Source organism: Anomaloglossus baeobatrachus, chromosome 5 (assembly GCF_048569485.1).
Source record: "Anomaloglossus baeobatrachus isolate aAnoBae1 chromosome 5, aAnoBae1.hap1, whole genome shotgun sequence".
NCBI classification, from domain to species: Eukaryota; Metazoa; Chordata; class Amphibia; order Anura; family Aromobatidae; genus Anomaloglossus; species Anomaloglossus baeobatrachus.
Window position 1 is genome coordinate 425,025,571 of NC_134357.1, and position 20,822 is coordinate 425,046,392.

A 20,822-nucleotide genomic window follows, 5' to 3' on the forward strand; every position below is an offset into this window, starting at 1 on the left:
CAGCCATGGCTTCATACTCTGCCCAAGGAGGCTTCTCTGTTAGCATTTCCACCACGGTGCATCCCAGACTCCTGTATAAGGGACACAAGGGAAAAAAGGGTAAAAAAGTAGAAAATTAAAGAAAGAGACCATATTGAATAAAGTCCTGTCCCTTTAAGTACATACAGGATCTTTTTTTTTCTTGGGGAGCTTGGTCAGGCTATCTGGAGTAACTGGCAGTATAGGGGCTGTCATATATACATGTGACTACAATACATGGACAGATTTCTACTGTCATATCTGTATGACATACCTTACAGACAGGGTTTAACAGAAACGACATCTGGCTGTCATGTTTTGAGTGGTTTCCTTCCTTTGTGCTGCCACCCATTAACCTCTAATATACTGAACCCAAGAGTGTGATTGACTTACCAGACATCAGCTTTCCTCCCGTAACCCTCCCCGCTGATCACCTCGGGGCTCATCCAATATGGCGTTCCCGTCACAGAACGGATACCTGTCCCTGACATGCAGATCGTCTGAAGCCGCTTACTGGCCCCGAAATCTCCCAGCTTAACATTTCCTGCGGAATCTCTGAGAATATTGGCCCCTGGCAGAAAAAAAAAAAAAAAAGATATAGGCAAAGAGGACAGATGAGAGGAAGAATCGTTGGCTGCGTCCTGTATGGCGACGTCTTGACGTGCAAGCTCTTCACAGTGTAAAATCTGGAGGAAAACACTGAAAAGTCGCAACGTTTTCACGCTGGTTTCGGACAGCCATGTCAGAATGGGTGAAGGTTGAGCGGGACCGGGTGACACTACTCATTTAATACACGATAAGCTATCTTACGCCAGAAACCAAATATACACTTTAGTGAGGTGCACGCCACTTTTAAAATGCGCCAGATTCATTAAGAGGAATGTGCTTTTCTATGGATCAGAAGGGAGTACAAAACGTGCCCTTAAGACTGGCGTGATGAATCGGGGCCATTATTTATAAGAGTAAATGCGGCTCCAGGATCTTACCCTTTATGTCCCTATGTACAATCATGTTGCTGTGCAGGTAAGAAACTCCCTCCAGGATCTGCCGGGTGTATCTACGAGTGACGTTTTCCGTAAGTGCTCCATAAGCTTTTAGCTGATCCTTCACTGATCCCTTGAGAAAATGAAAGACGCTGTGTCAGATTTTCATATAGCGTAACCCCAAGAATAGAATAATGGATTTTCCCATTAACACAACCACAGTCCACTCTTTACATGGGGCTCCAGTTCTGAAGGACTCGAGTGGTCTATACGTTATATAGATTATATATTACCATCATAAACCAGCAGTGGCTGCTGCGGGACACTGCCTGTCTGGGTATGGATTTTGGTGACAAAAATTAGCAAATTACCCTAGCAATCACTTTTGTAAGGAGTGGCCTCATCAGACTATTCAGGTAAAAGCCTGCAATTATTAGAGAAAAAAAAAACAAATCCAAAAAACAAAAACATTGTTGCTTTCTTCCAGGAAAAACGTAACTCTGTCTGAGATTGCACCCAAGCAAATAAAAGTGTGAACTGCAATACCAGACTCAGCCTAAGCGCAAGAGTGGCGCCATTTCTGGAAGATGGCAGCCATGTTTTTCCATTTTCATAAAGCCCATTTAATATGGACTCTACAACTTGTCATTTTGTGTGATTGTCGAGACAACCCAAAGAAATGTATGTATGTGTTATGACACTCCTTCCTTTTACACGGAGATGTAGAGGCACAATGGTGTAAGAAGGGTTTTCTTCCAAAAGTCTGATTGGTGGGAGTAAGAAGTAAAAAATAGATACTAATATCAATAGGATGAAATTCTGCTCATTGTATTAGGTCCTTAAAGGGGTTTTTCACTTTTCACAAGCTTTTATTAGAGTGGATCCTAAATGAGAAGATGATTACATGGTGTTCCTCTATTGGGTTTCCCAAATATTAAAGTGAGGAAATAGCTGTATGTGTTCAATTCTGTATCACCGCCATACGCATCATTACACGGTGCCCAATGAAACCAGTAGACTTTCCATTTAGTTCAGAACAGGTTTACACATTGGTTTTCTAAACAGCATCAAGTTATATTCTGGAATAGTGATGGCTGACTGGACTAATCTGGGTTATTCAGATGCATTTGTACCAATCCACAGCTCAACCTAGACCGAGAATGTATAGAAGCAGGTCTGAAAATACGCTCCACTCACCCCGGGCATATACTCCATGAAAATGGTCAGCGTCTTCTCGCCTTTGTCCCGTAAACACCCATAATACTGTACTATCCTTTCATGATGCAGATTCTTCAGCAGCTGGATCTCACACTCCAGTGCACTGACCTCCTGCAGAACAAGAAGAAAACACATTCAATATCAGAAGTATGAAGATTGTTAGTACACGGTAGTATAGGAGGGAATGTCTGCCAGACATTGGGGGTTTTTGGCCATGGTCACACAGCACAGTTTGTGTCAGAGTTTAATGTGGCTATAGTCTGCAGTGGATCCTGAAGAGACTTATGGGGAATCTGTAAGCAGGTTTCTGCTTTGTAATCTGAAGACAGCATGCTGTAAGGGTTAACCAATATTTCATCCATGTGTCTATTATTACAAAGTGTGTTTTGTTTACCTGGAATGTTAGTTTAAGCAGCAGTAGCTTTATCATTAGTCTGACTTAGGAGCACATGAGCTGAAGTCCGACTCTGCCACTCCAATTAGTAGCTTCTCTGTATACAAATGGTGGGCAGGGACAGCTCTATCAGCTCTGCTACATGCTAAAATCTTTGATTGTGTCAGAACGGCTACACTCAGTAATCTAAGTAACAAATTATTGGATTCAGGACCTCTTTGCCTACATCATGCTGCTCTCAGATGAAGCAGCAAAAACCTGCTGATAAAAAGGGAATTTTGTTTACTTACCGTAAATTCCTTTTCTTCTAGCTCCTATTGGGAGACCCAGACAATTGGGTGTATAGCTTCTGCCTCTGGAGGCCACACAAAGTATTACACTTTTAAAAAAGTGTAACCCCTCCCCTCTGCCTATACACCCTCCCGTGGATCACGGGCTCCTCAGTTTTGGTGCAAAAGCAGGAAGGAGAAAAAAGAGAATTTTGTTTACTTACCGTAAATTCTTTTTCTTATAGTTCCGACATGGGAGACCCAGACCATGGGTGTATAGCTTCTGCCTCCGGAGGACACACAAAGTACTACACTAAAAGTGTAGCTCCTCCCTCCGAGCATATACACCCCCTGGATGACAAATCTAACCAGTTTAGTGCAAAAGCTGAAGGAGGACATCCACCCATAAGTAGAGATAGAGTAAAACCCGGAATAACCGGAACCTCTGTCTACAACAACAGCCGGTGAAAACACACGGAACAAGAACTGCCAACAGGCAACAGGGAGGGTGCTGGGTCTCCCATGTCGGAACTATAAGAAAAAGAATTTACGGTAAGTAAACAAAATTCTCTTTTTCTTCATCGTTCCTTATGGGAGACCCAGACCATGGGACGTCTCAAAGCAGTCCATGGGTGGGAAATAAACAGAAACTGAGAAGTAGGCAAAACCTAACTTCACAAATGGGCGACAGCCGCCTGAAGGATGCGTCTGCCCAAGCTCACATCTGCCGAAGCATGAGCATGCACTTGGTAGTGCTTCGAAAAGGTGTGCAGACTAGACCAAGTGGCAGCCTGACAAACCTGCTGAGCCGAAGTCTGGTGCCTGAAAGCCCAGGAGGCACCGACAGCTCTGGTCGAGTGCGCCTTAATCCCTGGCGGAGGGGGCACCTGAGAACATTGGTAGGCATCGGATATGGCCGACCTAATCCAACGAGCTAGGGTCGGTTTAGAAGCCGAGAGACCCTTGCGCTGACCCGTGGTTAGCACAAAAAGAGAGGTGCACCGCCTAAGAGCGGCGGTGCGTGACACATAGATCCGGAGCGCCCGCACCAAATCCAAAGTATGCAACGCTTTCTCAAAGCGATGCACAGGGGCCGGACAAAGGGAAGGCAATGAAATGTCCTGGTTAAGGTGGAAAGGAGACACCACCTTAGGCAGAAAGTCCGGAGTCGGACGGAGAACCACCTTGTCTTGGTGAAAAACCAAAAAGGGTGACTCCGAAGAGAGCGCAGCCAAATCAGAGACTCTCCTGAGAGAAGTTATGGCCACCAGAAAGACCACTTTCTGTGAAAGTCGAAACAAGGAAACCTCCCTAAGAGGCTCAAAGGGGGGTTTCTGTAAGGCCGTGAGGACCAGATTAAGGTCCCAGGGATCCAAAGGCCGCCGGTAAGGAGGAATGATGTGAGATGCGCCCTGCATGAAGGTGCACACCTGGGCCAGTCGGGCGATACGCCGCTGGAACAACACTGACAGAGCCGAGACCTGTCCCTTGAGGGAATTGAGGGATAGTCCTAGCTGCAGACCAGACTGTAGAAAGGACAGGATGGTCGGCAAATAAAACGGCCAAGGAGCATGGCCGGAAGAGCGACACCAGGACAGGAAAATCCTCCAAGTCCTGTGGTAAATCCTGGCCGAGGAAGACTTCCGAGCCTGAGTCATAGTGGAGATGACCTCGGAAGGAATGCCTGAAGCCGTCAGGATCCAGGACTCAAGAGCCACGCCGTCAATCTGAGAGCCGCAGAATTCTGGCGGAAAAACGGACATTGAGAGAGAAGGTCTGGGCGGTCCGGGAGATGCCACGGCACCTCTACGGACAGACGGAGCAGGTCTGGGTACCAAGCTCGCCTGGGCCAGTCTGGAGCAATGATTATGACCCGACGGCCCTCCATTCTGATCTTGCGCAGGACTCTGGGCAAGAGAGCTAGAGGGGGAAACACGTAGGCCAGACGGAACTGGGACCAATCCTGAACCAGCGCGTCCGCTGCCAAGGCCTGAGGATCGTGGGAGCGAACCACGTAAACCAGAACCTTGTTGTTGTGCCGGGATGCCATTAGATCCACTTCCGGAGTGCCCCACTTGCGGCAGATTGACCGGAACACTGCCGGATGCAGGGCCCACTCGCCGCTGTCCACGGTTTGACGGCTGAGATAATCTGCCTCCCAGTTTTCTACGCCTGGGATGTGGACTGCGGATATGGTGGATTTGGAGTCCTCCGTCCACTGAAGGATTCGTTGGACTTCCAACATTGCCAGGCGGCTGCGTGTCCCGCCCTGGTGATTGATGTAGGCAACTGCTGTCGCGTTGTCTGACCGGACTCGGTTGTGCTTGCCCGCCAACAGGTGGTGAAAGGCTACGAGAGCTAGGAGCACAGCTCTGATTTCCAGCACATTGATCGAGAGGGCTGATTCGGACGGAGTCCAAGTGCCCTGTGCTCGGTGGTGGAGAAATACTGCTCCCCAGCCGGAGAGACTGGCATCCGTGGTGAGGATCACCCAGGACGGAGACAGGAAGGAGCGTCCCTGAGACAGAGAGAGGGGCCGAAGCCACCACTGAAGAGAGCTCCTGGTCTGTGGCGACAGAGCTACTAGCCTCTGCAAGGAAGAGGTCCGCTTGTCCCAAAAGCGGAGAATGTCCAGCTGCAGAGGACACAGATAGAACTGGGCAAAGGGAACCGCTTCCATTGACGCCACCATCTGACCCAGCACCTGCATGAGGTGCCTGATGGAATGACGGCGGGACTTCAATAGAGAACGCACCGCCAGATGAAGGGACTGCTGTTTGACTACGGGCAGCTTCACAAGTGCCGGCAGAGTCTCGAACTGCATCCCCAGGTACGTAAGTTTCTGGGTCGGGGACAGAGTGGACTTGGGCAGATTGAAAAGCCACCCGAATTGAACAAGCGTGGCGAGAGTGAGTGAGACACTCCGCTGACAGTCTGCACTGGATGAAGCCTTGACTAGAAGGTCGTCCAGGTAAGGAATCACTGCCAACCCCTGGAGGTGCAGAACCGCAACCACTGCTGCCATGACCTTGGTGAATACACGAGGGGCCGTGGCTAACCCGAAGGGGAGAGCCACGAATTGGAAATGTTCCTCTCCGATTGCAAAACGTAGCAAACGCTGGTGTGAAACTGCAATTGGCACATGCAGATAGGCATCTCTGATGTCGATGGATGCTAGAAAATCTCCTTGGGTCATTGAGGCAATGACCGATCGCAGAGATTCCATGCGAAAGTGCCGCACCTGAACATGCTTGTTGAGAAGCTTGAGATCCAGGATGGGCCGGAAGGAACCGTCCTTTTTGGGGACTAGGAAGAGGTTTGAGTAGAAACCTCTGAACCGTTCCCGGGTGGGAACCGGAACAATCACTCCGTTGGCCTGCAAGGATGCCACGGCCTGTGAGAAGGCGGCGGCCTTGGAGCAGGGGGGAGTGGACATAAAAAATCTGTTTGGCGGGCTGGAAGAAAATTCTATCCTGTAGCCGTGGGAGATGATATCCCGCACCCACTGATCGGAGACGTATTGAAACCACACGTCGCCAAAGTGGGAGAGGCTGCCACCGACCAAGGACGTTGCTGGCGCAGCCAGATAGTCAAGAGGAGGCTGCCTTAGGGGAAGCGGCTCCTCCGCTCTTTTGAGGACGCGGCTTCGCGCGCCAGCTGCGTTTTCGATCCTTGGCTGAGTTAGTGGACGAAGCTGAGGGCTTAGAGGATGACCAGTTGGAGGAACGAAAGGAACGAAACCTCGACTGGTTCCTGCCCTGGACAGGTTTTCTGGTTTTAGTTTGTGGCAAGGAAGTACTCTTCCCGCCAGTAGCTTCCTTAATAATTTCATCCAGTTGTTCACCGAACAGCCGGGACCCAGCAAAGGGGAGCCCAGCAAGGAACTTCTTGGAAGAAGCGTCTGCTTTCCACTCTCGAAGCCACAAGATCCTGCGGATCGCGAGGGAATTAGCGGAAGCCACCGCCGTGCGGTGAGAAGCCTCCAGAATGGCAGACATGGCGTAGGATGAAAAAGCCGAAGCCTGGGAAGTTAAAGCAACCATTTCAGGTATAGAGTCCCTGGCGAGGGAATGTATCTCCGCCAGAGAAGCAGAGACTGCCTTAAGAGCCCACACTGCTGCAAAGGACGGGGAGAATGAGGCCCCTGCCGCTTCATATAGATTTTGCCAGAAGGTCAACCTGGCGGTCAGTGGGATCCTTAAGAGAGGTGCCATCGGCCACAGACACGACTGTCCGGGCTGAGAGTCTAGACACCGGAGGATCTACCTTTGGTGAGTGAGCCCACTCCTTGACCACTTCTGGTGGAAAGGGAAAACGGTCATCAGAACTACGCTTTAGGAAGCGTTTGTCAAGACAGGCCCTGGGCTTGGTAACAGTGGCCTGAAAACTGGAGTGGTTAAAAAACATACTCCTTGCTCTCTTAGGTGAGGTAAACTGGTGTTTTTCTACCAGAGAGGCTTGTTCCTCTGACACTGGAGGATTGAGGTTCAGTACGGAGTTAATGGATGCAATCAAGTCACTAACATCCGCATCACCCTCAGATAAATCAATGGGGTACATAGATGTGGCGTCCGAGCCCACAGTAAAGGCATCATCCTCGCCCTGCAATTCGGCTCGTGAATCAGAGCCGTGGGACGAGGAAGGAGAAGAGTCCCTGCGTCTCCGTTTAGGAGGACGGGGTCCGGGAACAGATAAAACATGCTCTGTGAGCTCTGCAGAGCAAGTCAGAGCAGCAGAGGCGCCCTGAGAAGGGGGCTGATGCATGGTCAGCAGAGTCCGGGACAGCTGTCCCATGGAGTCGGCAAAGGACTGGGAGATAGCTTTAGAAAACGATGCTACCCAAGCCGGGGGTTCAGCCACCGGGGCCGGAGCAGCCGGAGGGACCCCTGAGGAGGCTCCAGGCTGAGGCACCACCATGTTAGAGCAGGCATCACAATGTGGATATGTGCTCGGTTCAGGCAGAATGAGCTGACATGCAGTGCAAATAGAGTAAAGCCTTGCAGCCTTGCTCCTAGTGAGAGACATGCTGCTGAGGTGGAGGCTCTGCAGTAAAGAATACACTCCTATAGAATGACCCCCTGAGAGTGTATAATAAAGCCCACAACCAGAGGTTGTGGCTTACCAGACCGCTTTTTGTGTGCCCTCCGGATTGCACAGCTCGGACCCCCAGTAGATGCAGAAGTTGCAGCAGCCAGCGCTGATCAGTGTGTAAACGCTGATAAAATGGCGCCGGAGTGAGGAGGTTTAGCCCAAGAGCGGGAACCGGAGGGCCAAGGAGAGATACAGGGGAGGGAAACATCTCCTCAGAGAGGAGTGTCCTCCCCTCTGCTGAACGGCCGGTGGGCGGCGCCGCACTGTTCCCCTGCAAGACTGACATGCAGGGGCAGTGAAATCGAAACTAGGCCGCATCTGAAGCCGGGGCCTAGATTTTTCCATGCGGCCGACGAGCAGGCACCCTCGGCGCGGTTCTCAGGAAAAAACCAGAGAACCGGCCGGAAATGACAGCAAAGTGACAAAACACACTCTCCCCACAATAAATATACCCGGGACCCCTGAATAACGTCTCAATACTTAGCTTATGAGACGCAGGGCCAGGTCCCTGGGGGGGGGTAAACGCTCCGTCCGGCAGGATCCTGACAGGGCTGCGGATGGAGACCGGTCTCCTGCAAAGCAGAGAGAACCGTGATGGCTCCCACTTCAAGCCAGAGCCTCAGGGGATGGTGAAGGAGCGCGGTATGTGAAGGCTCCAGCCTTGTAAAATCAACCTTAACAGTACCGCCGACACAGTGGGGTGAGAAGGGACATGCCGGGAGTCCAGACTGGACCCGCTTTTCTTCCAAATCTTTGAAATTAAAAATCAAAAATCGGATGAGATGCATGCGTGTGTGTGACCTCCTGAACACAAAGCATTGAACTGGTTAGATTTGTCATCCAGGGAATGTATATGCTCGGAGGGAGGAGCTACACTTTTAGTGTAGTACTTTGTGTGTCCTCCGGAGGCAGAAGCTATACACCCATGGTCTGGGTCTCCCATAAGGAACGATGAAGAAACTTATAAATTGGTCTAGGGTAAATTCAATCCGAAGGATGTTCGGAGAACTGAAGACCATGAACCAAAAGAACAAATCAACATCAACAACATGTGTACACAAAAGAACAACCAGCCCGAAGGGCACAGGGGTGGGTGCTGGGTCTCCCAATAGGAGCTAGAAGAAAAGGAATTTACGGTAAGTAAACAAAATTCCCTTTTTCTTTGTCGCTCCATTGGGAGACCCAGACAATTGGGACGTCCAAGAGCAGTCCCTGGGTGGGTAAAAGAATACCTCAATAAAAGGAGCCGAAAACGGCCCCCTCTTACAGGTGGGCAACCGCCGCCTGGAGGACTCGCCTACCTAGACTGGCGTCTGCCGAAGCATAGGCATGCACTTGATAGTGTTTCGTGAAAGTGTGCAGACTAGACCACGTAGCTGCCTGACACACCTGCTGAGCCGTCGCCAGGTGCCGCAAAGCCCAGGACGCACCTACGGCTCTGGTAGAATGGGCTTTCAACCCTGAAGGAAGTGGAAGCCCAGAAGAATGGTAGGCCTCGAGAATCGGTTCCTTGATCCACCGAGCCAAGGTTGACTTGGAGGCCTGAGAGCCCTTACGCTGGCCAGCGACAAGGACAAAGAGCGCGTCTGAACGGCGCAGGGGCGCCGTGCGAGACACGTAGAACCGGAAAGCTCTCACTAGATCCAAATAGTGCAAATCCTTTTCACACTGGTGAATTGGATTAGGGCAAAAGGAAGGCAAGGAGATATCCTGATTTAGATGAAAAGGGGATACCACCTTAGGGAGAAATTCCGGGACAGGACGCAGAACCACCTTATCCTGGTGAAAAACCAGGAAGGGGGCTTTGCATGACAGTGCTGCAAGCTCAGACACTCTCCGAAGTGATGTGACTGCCACCAGGAAGGCCACCTTCTGAGAAAGACGGGAGAGAGAGACATCCCGCAGCGGCTCAAAAGGCGGCTTTTGAAGAGCCGTCAGAACCCTGTTAAGATCCCAAGGTTCCAACGGACGTTTGTAAGGTGGGACCATGTGGCAAACCCCCTGCAGGAACGTGCGGACCTGCGGAAGCCTGGATAGACGCTTTTGAAAAAACACGGAGAGCGCCGACACTTGGCCCTTGAGAGAGCCGAGGGACAAACCCTTGTCCATTCCAGATTGTAGGAATGAAAGAAATGTGGGTAAAGCAAACGGCCATGGAGGAAAACCGTTATCAGAGCACCAGGATAAGAAGATTTGCCAAGACCTGTAATAGATTTTGGCGGACGTAGGCTTCCTGGCTTGTCTCATGGTGGCAATGACATCCTGAGATAACCCTGAAGACGCTAGGAGCCAGGACTCAATGGCCACACAGTCAGGTTGAGGGCCACAGAATTCAGATGGAAAAACGGCCCTTGTGACAGCAAGTCTGGGCGGTCTGGAAGCGCCCCCGGTTGACCCACCGTGAGATGCCACAGATCCGGATACCACGATCGCCTCGGCCAGTCTGGAGCGACGAGAATGGCGCGACGGCAGTCGGACCGGATCTTGCGTATTACTCTGGGCAGCATCGCCAGAGGGGGAAACACATATGGCAGTCGAAACTGCGACCAATCCTGGACCAGAGCGTCCGCTGCCAGAGCTCTGTGATCCTGAGACCGTGCCATTAAGGCCGGGACCTTGTTGTTGTGTCGTGACGCCATGAGATCGACGTCCGGCGTTCCCCAGCGGCGACAGATCTCTCGAAACACGTCTGGGTGAAGAGACCATTCCCCCGCGTCCATGCCCTGACGACTGAGAAAATCTGCTTCCCAGTTTTCCACGCCCGGGATGTGAACTGCGGAGATGGTGGAGCCTGTGACTTCCACCCACTGCAGAATCCGCCCGACATCCTGGAAGGCTTGACGACTGCGAGTGCCGCCTTGGTGGTTGATGTAGGCGACGGCAGTGGCGTTGTCCGACTGGATTCGGATCTGCCTGCCCTCCAGCCACCGATGGAAAGCCAATAGGGCTAGATATACTGCCCTTATCTCCAGAATATTGATCTGAAGGGACGACTCTATTGGAGTCCAGGTTCCTTGACCCCTTTGGTGGAGAAAAACCGCTCCCCAACCTGACAGGCTCGCGTCCGTGGTGACCACGGCCCAGGTTGGAGGGAGGAAGGATTTTCCCCGAGACAGAGATGTGGGTAGGAGCCACCACTGAAGTGATGTTTTGGTTGCAAGTGAAAGAGAGATGTTCTTGTCGAGGGAAGCCGAACTCTTGTCCCATTTGCGAACAATGTCCCATTGGAGTGGCCGTAGATGGAATTGCCTCCATAGCTGCAACCATCTTCCCCAGGAAGTGCATGAGGCGCCTTAAGGGGTGTGACTGACTCCGAAGAAGTGACTGCACCCCCGCCTGCAGAGAAAGCCTTGACTAAGGCTGGAAGGGTATGAAACTCCATCCCGAGGTAAGTCAGTGATTGGGTCGGCGTCAACTTGGATTTCGGGAAATTGATGATCCACCCGAACTGCTGGAGAGTCGCCAGAGTGACGGTAAGACTTCGTTGACACGCCACCCGAGAAGGGGCCCTGACTAGGAGATCGTCTAAGTATGGGATTACCGAGTGGCCCTGAGAGTGCAGGACCACCACGACGGATGCCATGACTTTGGTGAAGACCCGTGGGGCTGTCGCCAGGCCGAAGGGCAATGCCACGAACTGGAGGTGTTCGTCCCCGATGGCGAAACGCAGGAAACGTTGATGTTCGGGTGCGATCGGCACATGGAGATAAGCATCCTTGATGTCGATCGATGCTAGGAAGTCTCCTTGTGACATCGAGGCGATGACCGAGCGGAGAGATTCCATCCGAAACCGTCTGGTTCTCACACCGTCTGTTGAGCAGCTTGAGGTCCAGAACGGGACGGAAAGACCCGTCCTTTTTTGGCACCATGAACAAGTTGGAGTAAAATCCGCGACCACGTTCCTGAAGGGGAACGGGAATCACAACTCCTTCCATCTTTAGAGCGTCCACCGCCTGAAAAAGTGCGTCGGCCTGTGCGGGGGGTGGGGAGGTTCTGAAAAAATGAGCCGTAGGTCGAGAGCTGAATTCTATCCTGTAACCATGAGACAGAATGTCTCTCATCCATCGGTCTTGAACATGTGGCCACCAGGCGTCGCCAAAGCGGGAGAGCCTGCCACCGACCGAGGATGTGGCTAGATGAGGCCGAAAGTCATGAGGAAGCCGTCTTGGAGGCAGTGCCTCCTGTGGCCTTTTGGGGGCGTGACTTGGACCGCCACGCATAAGAGTTCCTCTGGCCTTTCTCCGGCGGTTGGACGAAGAGGATTGGGGCTTGGCGGAGGGACGAAAGGACCGAAACCTCGATTGGATTTTTCTCTGCTGAGGTCTCTTAGGTTTGGACTGGGGTAAGGAGGAGTTCTTTCCCGAGGATTCCTTAATAATCTCATCCAACCGTTCGCCAAACAAACGTTCGCCAGAAAAAGGCAAACCAGTTAAGAACCTTTTGGAAGCAGAGTCTGCTTTCCATTCGCGCAGCCACATGGCCCTGCGGACTGCCACGGAGTTAGCGGATGCCACAGCCGTACGGCTAGCAGAGTCCAGGACGGCGTTCATGGCGTAGGATGAAAATGCTGATGCCTGAGAGGTCAAGGAAGACACATGCGGAGCAGAATTCCGCGTGACAGCATTAATCTCAGTAAGACATGCCGAGATTGCTTGGAGAGCCCACACAGCCGCAAAGGCCGGGGCAAAAGACGCGCCCGTGGCCTCATAAATAGACTTCACCAAGAGCTCTGTCTGTCAGTGGCATCCTTCAGGGATGAGGCATCGGCAACAGACACAACGGACCTAGCAGCCAATCTAGAGACTGGCGGATCCACCTTGGGTGAGTGTGCCCAGCCCTTAACGACTTCAGATGGAAAGGAATAACGCGTGTCAGAGTGCCTTTTAGCAAAACGCTTGTCCGGGACCGCTCTGGGCTTCTGGACAGCGTCCCTGAAGTTAGAGTGATCAAAGAACGTATTGCGCGTACGTTTGGGGAATCGAAATTGGTGTTTCTCCTGCTGAGAAGCCGACTCCTCTACAGGTGGAGGCGGGGGAGAGAGATCCAACACCTGGTTGATGGACGAAATAAGATCATTTACTAAGGCGTCCCCCTCAGGGGTATCATGGTTGAGGGCGAAGTCAGGGTCAGAGCCCTGAGCTCCCACGTCCGCCTCGTCATCCTGAGAGTCCTCAAGCTGAGATCCAGAGCAGCGTGAGGAGGCCGGGGAAGAGTCCCAGCGAGGCCGCTTAGCCGGTCTGGGACTGCGATCCGGGCAGGAGTCCTCCGCCTGGGACCTAGGGGCTATCCTGGGAGCGCGCTGCGGCGCGGACCGAGAAGGCCCTGGAGGAGACAAACTAACAGGGGCCGGGGCCTGTGAAGAGCCCGGTCTGGACTGCAATGCCTCAAGGAGCTTAGATGACCATTTGTCCATAGACTGTGCAATGGATTGAGACAGTGACAGAGAGTTTGTCAGCGAAAGAGGCCAACGACGGTGACTCTGTCCCTGCAGCCTACTCAGGAGGAGCAGGGGGATCTACATGAGCCGAGGGGCCCACAAGTGCCCTAGGCTCCGGCTGAGCAAGCGTGGCAGGAGTCGAGCATTGCTCACAGTGAGGGTAGGTGGATCCCGCAGGCAACATAGCCCCACAGACTGCGAAAAAAACCTGTGCCTTAGGGGGCTTTGCTCCTTGTGGACGACATGCTGTAAGCAATAAGTGTCCCTTAGGAGAGCGACCACTGAGGGTATATGGGAAAGGGTTATACAGCCGTTCCGAATATAATATAATATAATATAATATAATATAATAATATTATATATATATATATATATATATATATATATATAATATTATATCACGGCACCCTAGGGGAACCAGCACCGGGTGACCGGTGTGGCTTACCAACCGCTGGTGTCCTCCAGATTCCCTGTCGTGGGTCTCCCGGAGCTGTAGCGCTGTGCAGCTGCAGCATACACCGGCAGAATGCCAAACATGGCCACCGGAGCTCTCAAGGGGGGAGTGGAGCCATGGGCGGCGCCGGCAAAAGGCGGGAATCTGGAGGCCCCATAGTGGTCAATGAGAGGGGAGGGGAGACATGCAAAGATGCTCCAGCCCTCTGTTGGTAATCCCGCCCTTACCCCTGACAAGTAGGCCCGGGGGCGGGATTTTTCGCGACTAGGCCGCGATGAAGTCGGGGACTAAATTTAAGGCCGTGCCCGACAAGCAGGCACGGCCGGCGCGGAAGTCCGATGAAAAAACAACGGACGGCGCTACTGGGGAGAAAGGCGACCTCTCTCCCCGTACCGTCCCCCCATGGGGACACAGAGTACCTTGAAGGTGCAGGGCCCGGTCCCTGGGGATGAAAACGCTCCGGTCCAGCAGGTTCCACCAGGGGCTGCGGATGGAGCACGGTCTCAGCAGGTGAATGACCGGTGAGGCTCCCACTTCTCCCAGAGCCGCATAAGGGATGGTGAAGGAGACGGCATGTGGCTCCAGCCTTTGTACCCGCAATGGGTACCTCAACAACACCGCCGACATAGTGGGGTGAGAAGGGAGCATGCCGGGGACCCCATAGGGGACCTCTTTTCTTCCATCTGTCATACTATGTATGAGAAATCTTTTTTTTTTTTTTTTCTGAGTGGATGTGTGCCTCCTTCCACACAAAGCATAAAAACTGAGGAGCCCGTGATCCACGGGAGGGTGTATAGGCAGAGGGGAGGGGGTTACACTTTTTTAAAAGTGTAATACTTTGTGTGGCCTCCGGAGGCAGAAGCTATACACCCAATTGTCTGGGTCTCCCAATGGAGCGACAAAGAAATTCCCTTTAAAGGTAGATACACTGTAGATTTTTCATCCGTAAAGTAGAATATTTCAGTAAAGGTGCAATTCGACAAACAGTTAATTATTCTGCCCCCTTTCACAACGCTTAGTGTGAAATCTGTTACAAATCTGCATCAAACTGTGTACAAAAGCTGAATGTAGCACAGATGCCGATTTTGGTGCGGATGTGCCACAAATCTGAGGCAAAATAAAAAAAAAAACAAAAAAAAAAAAACAAAAACACAGTAGTCTGTCTGCCCGAAATGGGTAAGAGGGTTATAATGACCTTGCTTGTTTCTGGACTGTCCGGATCAAACTGAACCTGCTTAGCTGCCAGCTCCCGTCCTATGTCCACATCATAACACAGATAGACCCGACCGAAGGCGCCCTGTCCCAGGAGCTTTCCCCTGCGCCAATTTATTGGAGCACTGGGTGCTGAAAAAGAAGATGCAACAATACAAATGCATATACAAAAAGTGCACAGGACACTAACCAGGACTAAGACTTAGGGTGTATATCTTACATTTGGTGGGCACATTCCTCTCTGGCACACCCAGCGTGTTCTCGCTATCTGCACTGCGCAGACGGTTGCGAGCTTCCAAGTATTGTACAGACAGGCCCAGGTTTTCCCCATTGGTGCTTAAAGAACGACTAGATGGCACAAGGGTGAAGAGATTGCCCTGAGGGCGCCTGATCCGTGGAAAGGTTCTTCGTCCTAGGACAAGAGAAGACATTGCGTACAATTTACAGACAAGCAGTTCCTTTTATATATGCGATATTGGAAAGCTGGTGGCAAGCAACATGACTGGCATTACAATTACCAAAGCTTTCCCAGACACCTGAATAGCAAAGTTTACATTTACATTAGAGGCCAACTGCAGGGCCTTTCACGTCACAAGGACTCACCATCAGTATAGTCTTTATGGTGAATGGATACGTGATACCTTCGGGGATACGTCCCACCCTTCCCCGCTTTATCATAGAATTGATTCTCCCGATCTGCAATGGAGAGAAGTAGAGGAAACCTTAGATTTCTCCAACAGGAGACAGGTGAGGTGAATATGTATATTATTTCTGATTTATCTCCGTACCTGAGAAATCCTGCCTGTTGTCTGGATTACTCTGAGCTCTTGACATTCGAGACTTCCTGAACGAAGGACTGGAAAGAGACACAAGAGGGCGCTCAAAAGCAGCAGAGGCACTGCCAGATATCAATGATCATCTCAAACTTCTGCAGAATACTCTATAACTTATATTACCCCAAATCATGGCCATCAGGAGATCAAACGGCTGACAGCTACCCCCCAAATTAACTTTATTTGCATAGAGCAAGGCGGAAGGGCAGGAGATGTCGAACATTCTTTCATTGAATATATGCGGTGCATAGAGAAAAGAAGATAAAAATGCAACCCGAGGCTATATCTTATTACCACCGATCCCACCCTCACCCAAGGGTCTGCAGGCCCCCCTTATACAGGTCACTGAGGGAAGTTGCCATTGGGATATATCTTGTATCCCCAGCAAATAGAATGCAAGGGAAGAATTGAGTCTCTTAAAAGGGACATGTCAGCTGTAAAAGTCTGAACACATGGCCCTGATACCTGATATATGACAGACGTTCTATGCAGACCACTGACAACGCTCCTCCATGTCTGTCAGTAGGATATCTCAGTCCCTGCACTGTGTCTGTAATGTAAGCCCACCTTCACTGAAGTGGATGGCAGAAGCCCCTTAATTTAACAGTTGTCAGGGCAGCCCCACTGATGACATATCTGTGACCTGCCAGAGGATATTGCAAAGGCAGTCTCTAAATTAGCGAAAGCAGAGTCTCAAACCTATGAAACCATTTTAGTAGCGCCTTCTTCCAGGTGGTGAAACGTAAACCTAACCAGCATTGTCATCTCTAGTCTTCAGTTATACTTGATCCCCTTTTCTAAACAGCTGCACATCCCTGAATATATACATTGTCCTGTACATCATTATAGAATATATACCTGCCCTCCGACTGGTCCAGAGACTGGCAGCTTCCAGATATGGAGTTCTCTGTACTGCTCAGCGGGTCCAACATCTAGATCAGGAAAATTACGTTATGGGCTTTGGAAAATTCCCATAATCCCTTATATGATCTGTACGATGGAATAAAGCTGGCCATGTGTAGGCTGACACTTACACACTGATCACTGGTCTCGGGGATGAATTCGCCCTCGCTGTTGATGCTGGTATACGACCCCTGTCGGGCTATCCTCTGCTGCCTCTCGGGAACGTAGCCAGGAGGTGGGGAGCTGCGGCCAGCGTTTTGTGAACCTGTGGGCAGATGATGTACATTGTCTTTTGTAGAACTGTATCAGAGTATGACTTGGTATGACGTTTTATAACAAAAATGGATGCATTTCTGTTGATTTGCTGTGAAGGGTTCTTCTACTACTCTTACATTCATGACCTATCCCAAGTGTAGTTCATTAACATAAGATTGGTGGGGTCTGACAGCCGGGACTCCCACAAAAAGATTTCATCACTGCAAGACAGCGCCAATTCATAGACTTCCTTATGGCTGCGGCCAGTCACTGTATTTCAGCTCCTATTCAAGAAAACGTCCGATCTGCTGCCAATAGACAGTGTGATTCCACTTTGTACATGCTTTACACCCAGTCACTGCCGGATGGGACAGCAGCTGATTTTTGGGGGTGCTACATGTCGGATCCCGACTGATCTTAAATTGATGACTTAGGGCGGCTTTGCACACTACGACATCGCAGGTGCGATGTCGGTGGGGTCAAATTGAAAGTGACGCACATCCGGCGTCACTTGCGACATCGTAGTGTGTAAATCCTAGATGATACGATGAACGAGCGCAAAAGCGTCGTTATCGTATCATCGTTGCAGCCTCCGACATTTCCATAATGCCGGTGCCACGACAGGTACGATGTTGTTCATAGCTCCTGCGGCAGCACACATCGCTGTGTGTGAAGCTGCAGGAGCGAGGAACATCTCCTTACCTGCCGCCGGCCACAATGCGGAAGGAAGGAGGTGGGTGGGATGTTTACATCCTGCTTATCTCCGCCCCTCCGCCGCTATTGGCCGGCTGCCGTGTGACGTCGCTATGACGATGCACGACCCGCCCCCTTAGGAAGGAGGCGGGTCGCCGGCCAGAGCGACGGTCGCACGGCAGGTGAGTGCATGTGAAGCTGGCGTAGCGATAATTTTCGCTACGCCAGCTATCACGATGTCGTACCTGCGACGGGGGCGGGGACTATCGCGTGCGACATTGCAGCATCGGCTTGCGATGTCGCAACGTGCAAAGCCCGACTTAGTCTCAGGAGAAGTCACCATTATCATAGTACCAGGAAATCACTTTAATGAAGGAATGTGCTGGAAGGGCAGATGTGATCAGATAGACCTCAGGCCATTACTCACTGACTGACAGATGTCGGCTCCGGGTCTCAGCAGTATGGTATGTGGTAGTAACATCACCCAAAGACTGGGAGGCCTTAATCCGCACTTGTTTCTGGACCCCTGAGTGAGGTGAGGACGTCTATAAAAAGGGGAAAAAAAATAAATTAAGATTGGGCCTTGAAGTTCTGAGCAGGATATACACATTCATTATTAGTGGTAGATCTGTAACTAGGACATATCAATAGACTAACACACATTGGGTGAAATAAGTATTGAACGCATCACCAGTTTTCTAAGTAAATATATTTCTAAAAGGTGCTATTAACATGAATTTTTCACCAGATGTCGGTAGCAGTCCATCTAATACACACAGACAAAGAAATCAACCCATAGATGTCCATAAATTACCGTATTTTTCGCTTTATAAGACGCACCGGAATATAAGACGCACCCCAAACTTAGACATAAAAAAAAGGTAAAAAAAAGAAAAATGGGGTCCGTCTTATACTCCGGTGTTCTCTTACCGGAGGGGGGCAGCAGTGGTGGTGAAGCGGGGTCACAGGAGGCACAGGTTGTGCTGGCAGGCGCGGCAGGTCAGTGGCAGCGGGGTCCGTGGTTGCAGGTGCCGTGGCGTCCGTGGTTGCAGGCGCAGTGGCGTCCGCGGTGGCAGGAGCCGTGGGGTCCGTGGTGGCGGAAGCAGCCGTGGCGGGTGAGCTGTGCAGCAGGCCGGTGCAGTGAGTGTCCGCGGTCTCGGTTCAGTGGTGGCGGCGGCGGTGACGGCTCAGTGGTGGGAGTGGCGGCGACTGCTCAGTGGTGGGAGCGGCAGGGACTGCTCAGTGGTGGAGTGTGTCCGCGGTCCATGTTCAGTGGTGGCGCCCGGAGTGACGCACGCGCAGATGGAGCTCTCATCCAAGAGCTCCCCCGGCGCCATCATTTGAAAGTGGAACCGCGGACAACTGGTAACATGCTGCACAGCCGCCCGCCCCGCATGCACAGAGTGGCATCCAGCAGGCCGCCGGGTACCTGTGCTTGCGTGCGGTGGCACTCAGCACACACAGCACCCGGCTGCCGCCCGCACACAGCCATGGGTACCCGGCTGCCACCGCATGCAAGCACAGGTACCCGGCTGCTGACCCCACACAGCACCCGCTGCCGCCCGCACACAGCCACGGGTACCCGGCTGCCGCCGCACGCAAGCACAGGCACCCGGCCGCTTGCATGCAGCCACAGGCACCCGGCCGCCCGATCGCCTCAGACAGGGGACCCCCCCCCCCGGTACCGCTTTATAAGACGCACCCCCCATTTTCCTGCCAAATTTTTGGGAGGAAAAGTGCGTCTTATAAAGCGAAAAATACGGTAAGTCATGTGCAGTAATGAGAAATGACACTGGGAAAAAGTATTGAACATACGAAGAAAGAGGTGCAAAAAGCCATGGAAAGTCATGGACCAGCTGAAATCTGTCAGTAATTAGAAGGCAATCCTGACACTTCTTCAAAAATACCATCAGCTGGTTCAACTGATGGACTATTAAAGGTGTGTCATTACCAAGGTGCCACACAAGAAACATCTCATGATGGGTAAAATAGTGAGCTGTCTCAAAACCTTCGCAAACTTAGTGTTGCAAAATATACTGATGGTACTGGATACAGAAAAATTTCTAAACTAAAAAGGTTCCAGTGAGCAGTGTTGGGGCCAACATCTGGAAGTGGAAAGAAATCATTTCACCATAAACTGGCCACAACCAGGTGCACCCTGCAAGATTTCAGACAGAGGAAGAGTTGTCCAAGAGCCAAAAACCACTTGTGGAGAGCTACAGAAACACCTGAAATCAGCATATACCGTGTTTCCCCAAAAAATAAGACCTACTCCAAAAATCAGCCCTAGCGGGAATTTTCAGCGTTTTCGGCATAAGGCTTAAATAGCCCTGCCCCAAAAATAAGCCCTCGTTGCGGTTCAATAATAAAAGTGTCCATATAGCTAAAAAAGTTAAAGAATTCTGCAGGACACTTAATTATAGAAAGCAGACACCCCCAAAAAAGACAAGAAAGAAAACAGAAGACCCTGCAATCAAATTCACCAGACGCTGAACGGGAGGACCTGCAGTGGAACGCATCAAAGACCTGCGGTGGAATGCATACAAACGAACAAACATCAGAGCACGCACACATCAGATTGCATTCTCACTCACCCCATCCGGCGATACAGATTGCTTCTGGCCGGCAGAGGAACCTGTGACGCAGTGCAGTGGAGCATCGATGCGTTCCACCGCATGTCGTAGTGCTCCACTGCTTTGCATCCCAGGATCCTCTGCCGGCCAGAAGCAATTGGTAACATAGGATGTGGCGAGTGTGTGATCTGATGTTCGCGAGTGTCGGCCAGAGGCAGGGAAGGGACTGCGTGTAGCATACCTGCTGGGAGCGCCCATCGAAGATCATATGAGGACCTGGGAGCGACACAGACGTCCGGAGTCTGGTAAGTTCGATTTACATGGAAAAAGGGGGGGGGGGGGGGTTCTGCTTTTTGGGGGTAAAATTTCCCCAACCGTGCTTCCCTGAAAATAAGCCCTACCCCCAGAATAAGCCCAAGTACATATTTTGGGGAAAAAAAAAAAATTATATAGGACAGTGTCTTATTTTCGAGGAAAAATTGTACAATT

At 51.3% G+C, this 20,822-nt stretch overlaps 1 protein-coding gene across 1 annotated transcript in view; it reads right to left on the reverse strand.

Annotated features, from left to right (window-relative positions):
• MAP3K3 (mitogen-activated protein kinase kinase kinase 3) overlaps positions 1–20,822 on the reverse strand; it is a 70,850-nt gene that overhangs the window by 2,288 nt on the left and 47,740 nt on the right. The window contains exons 6-16 of the mRNA XM_075350339.1: positions 18,188–18,305; positions 16,944–17,077; positions 16,768–16,841; positions 15,865–15,932; positions 15,680–15,772; positions 15,297–15,488; positions 15,060–15,208; positions 2,199–2,330; positions 1,005–1,134; positions 412–589; positions 1–71 (exon numbers count right to left, since the gene is read on the reverse strand). The exon at positions 1–71 is cut by the window's left edge and continues 2,288 nt beyond it. Coding sequence (XP_075206454.1) covers positions 1–71; positions 412–589; positions 1,005–1,134; positions 2,199–2,330; positions 15,060–15,208; positions 15,297–15,488; positions 15,680–15,772; positions 15,865–15,932; positions 16,768–16,841; positions 16,944–17,077; positions 18,188–18,305 — 1,339 coding nt within the window. The remainder of the gene's footprint in view (positions 72–411; positions 590–1,004; positions 1,135–2,198; positions 2,331–15,059; positions 15,209–15,296; positions 15,489–15,679; positions 15,773–15,864; positions 15,933–16,767; positions 16,842–16,943; positions 17,078–18,187; positions 18,306–20,822) is intronic.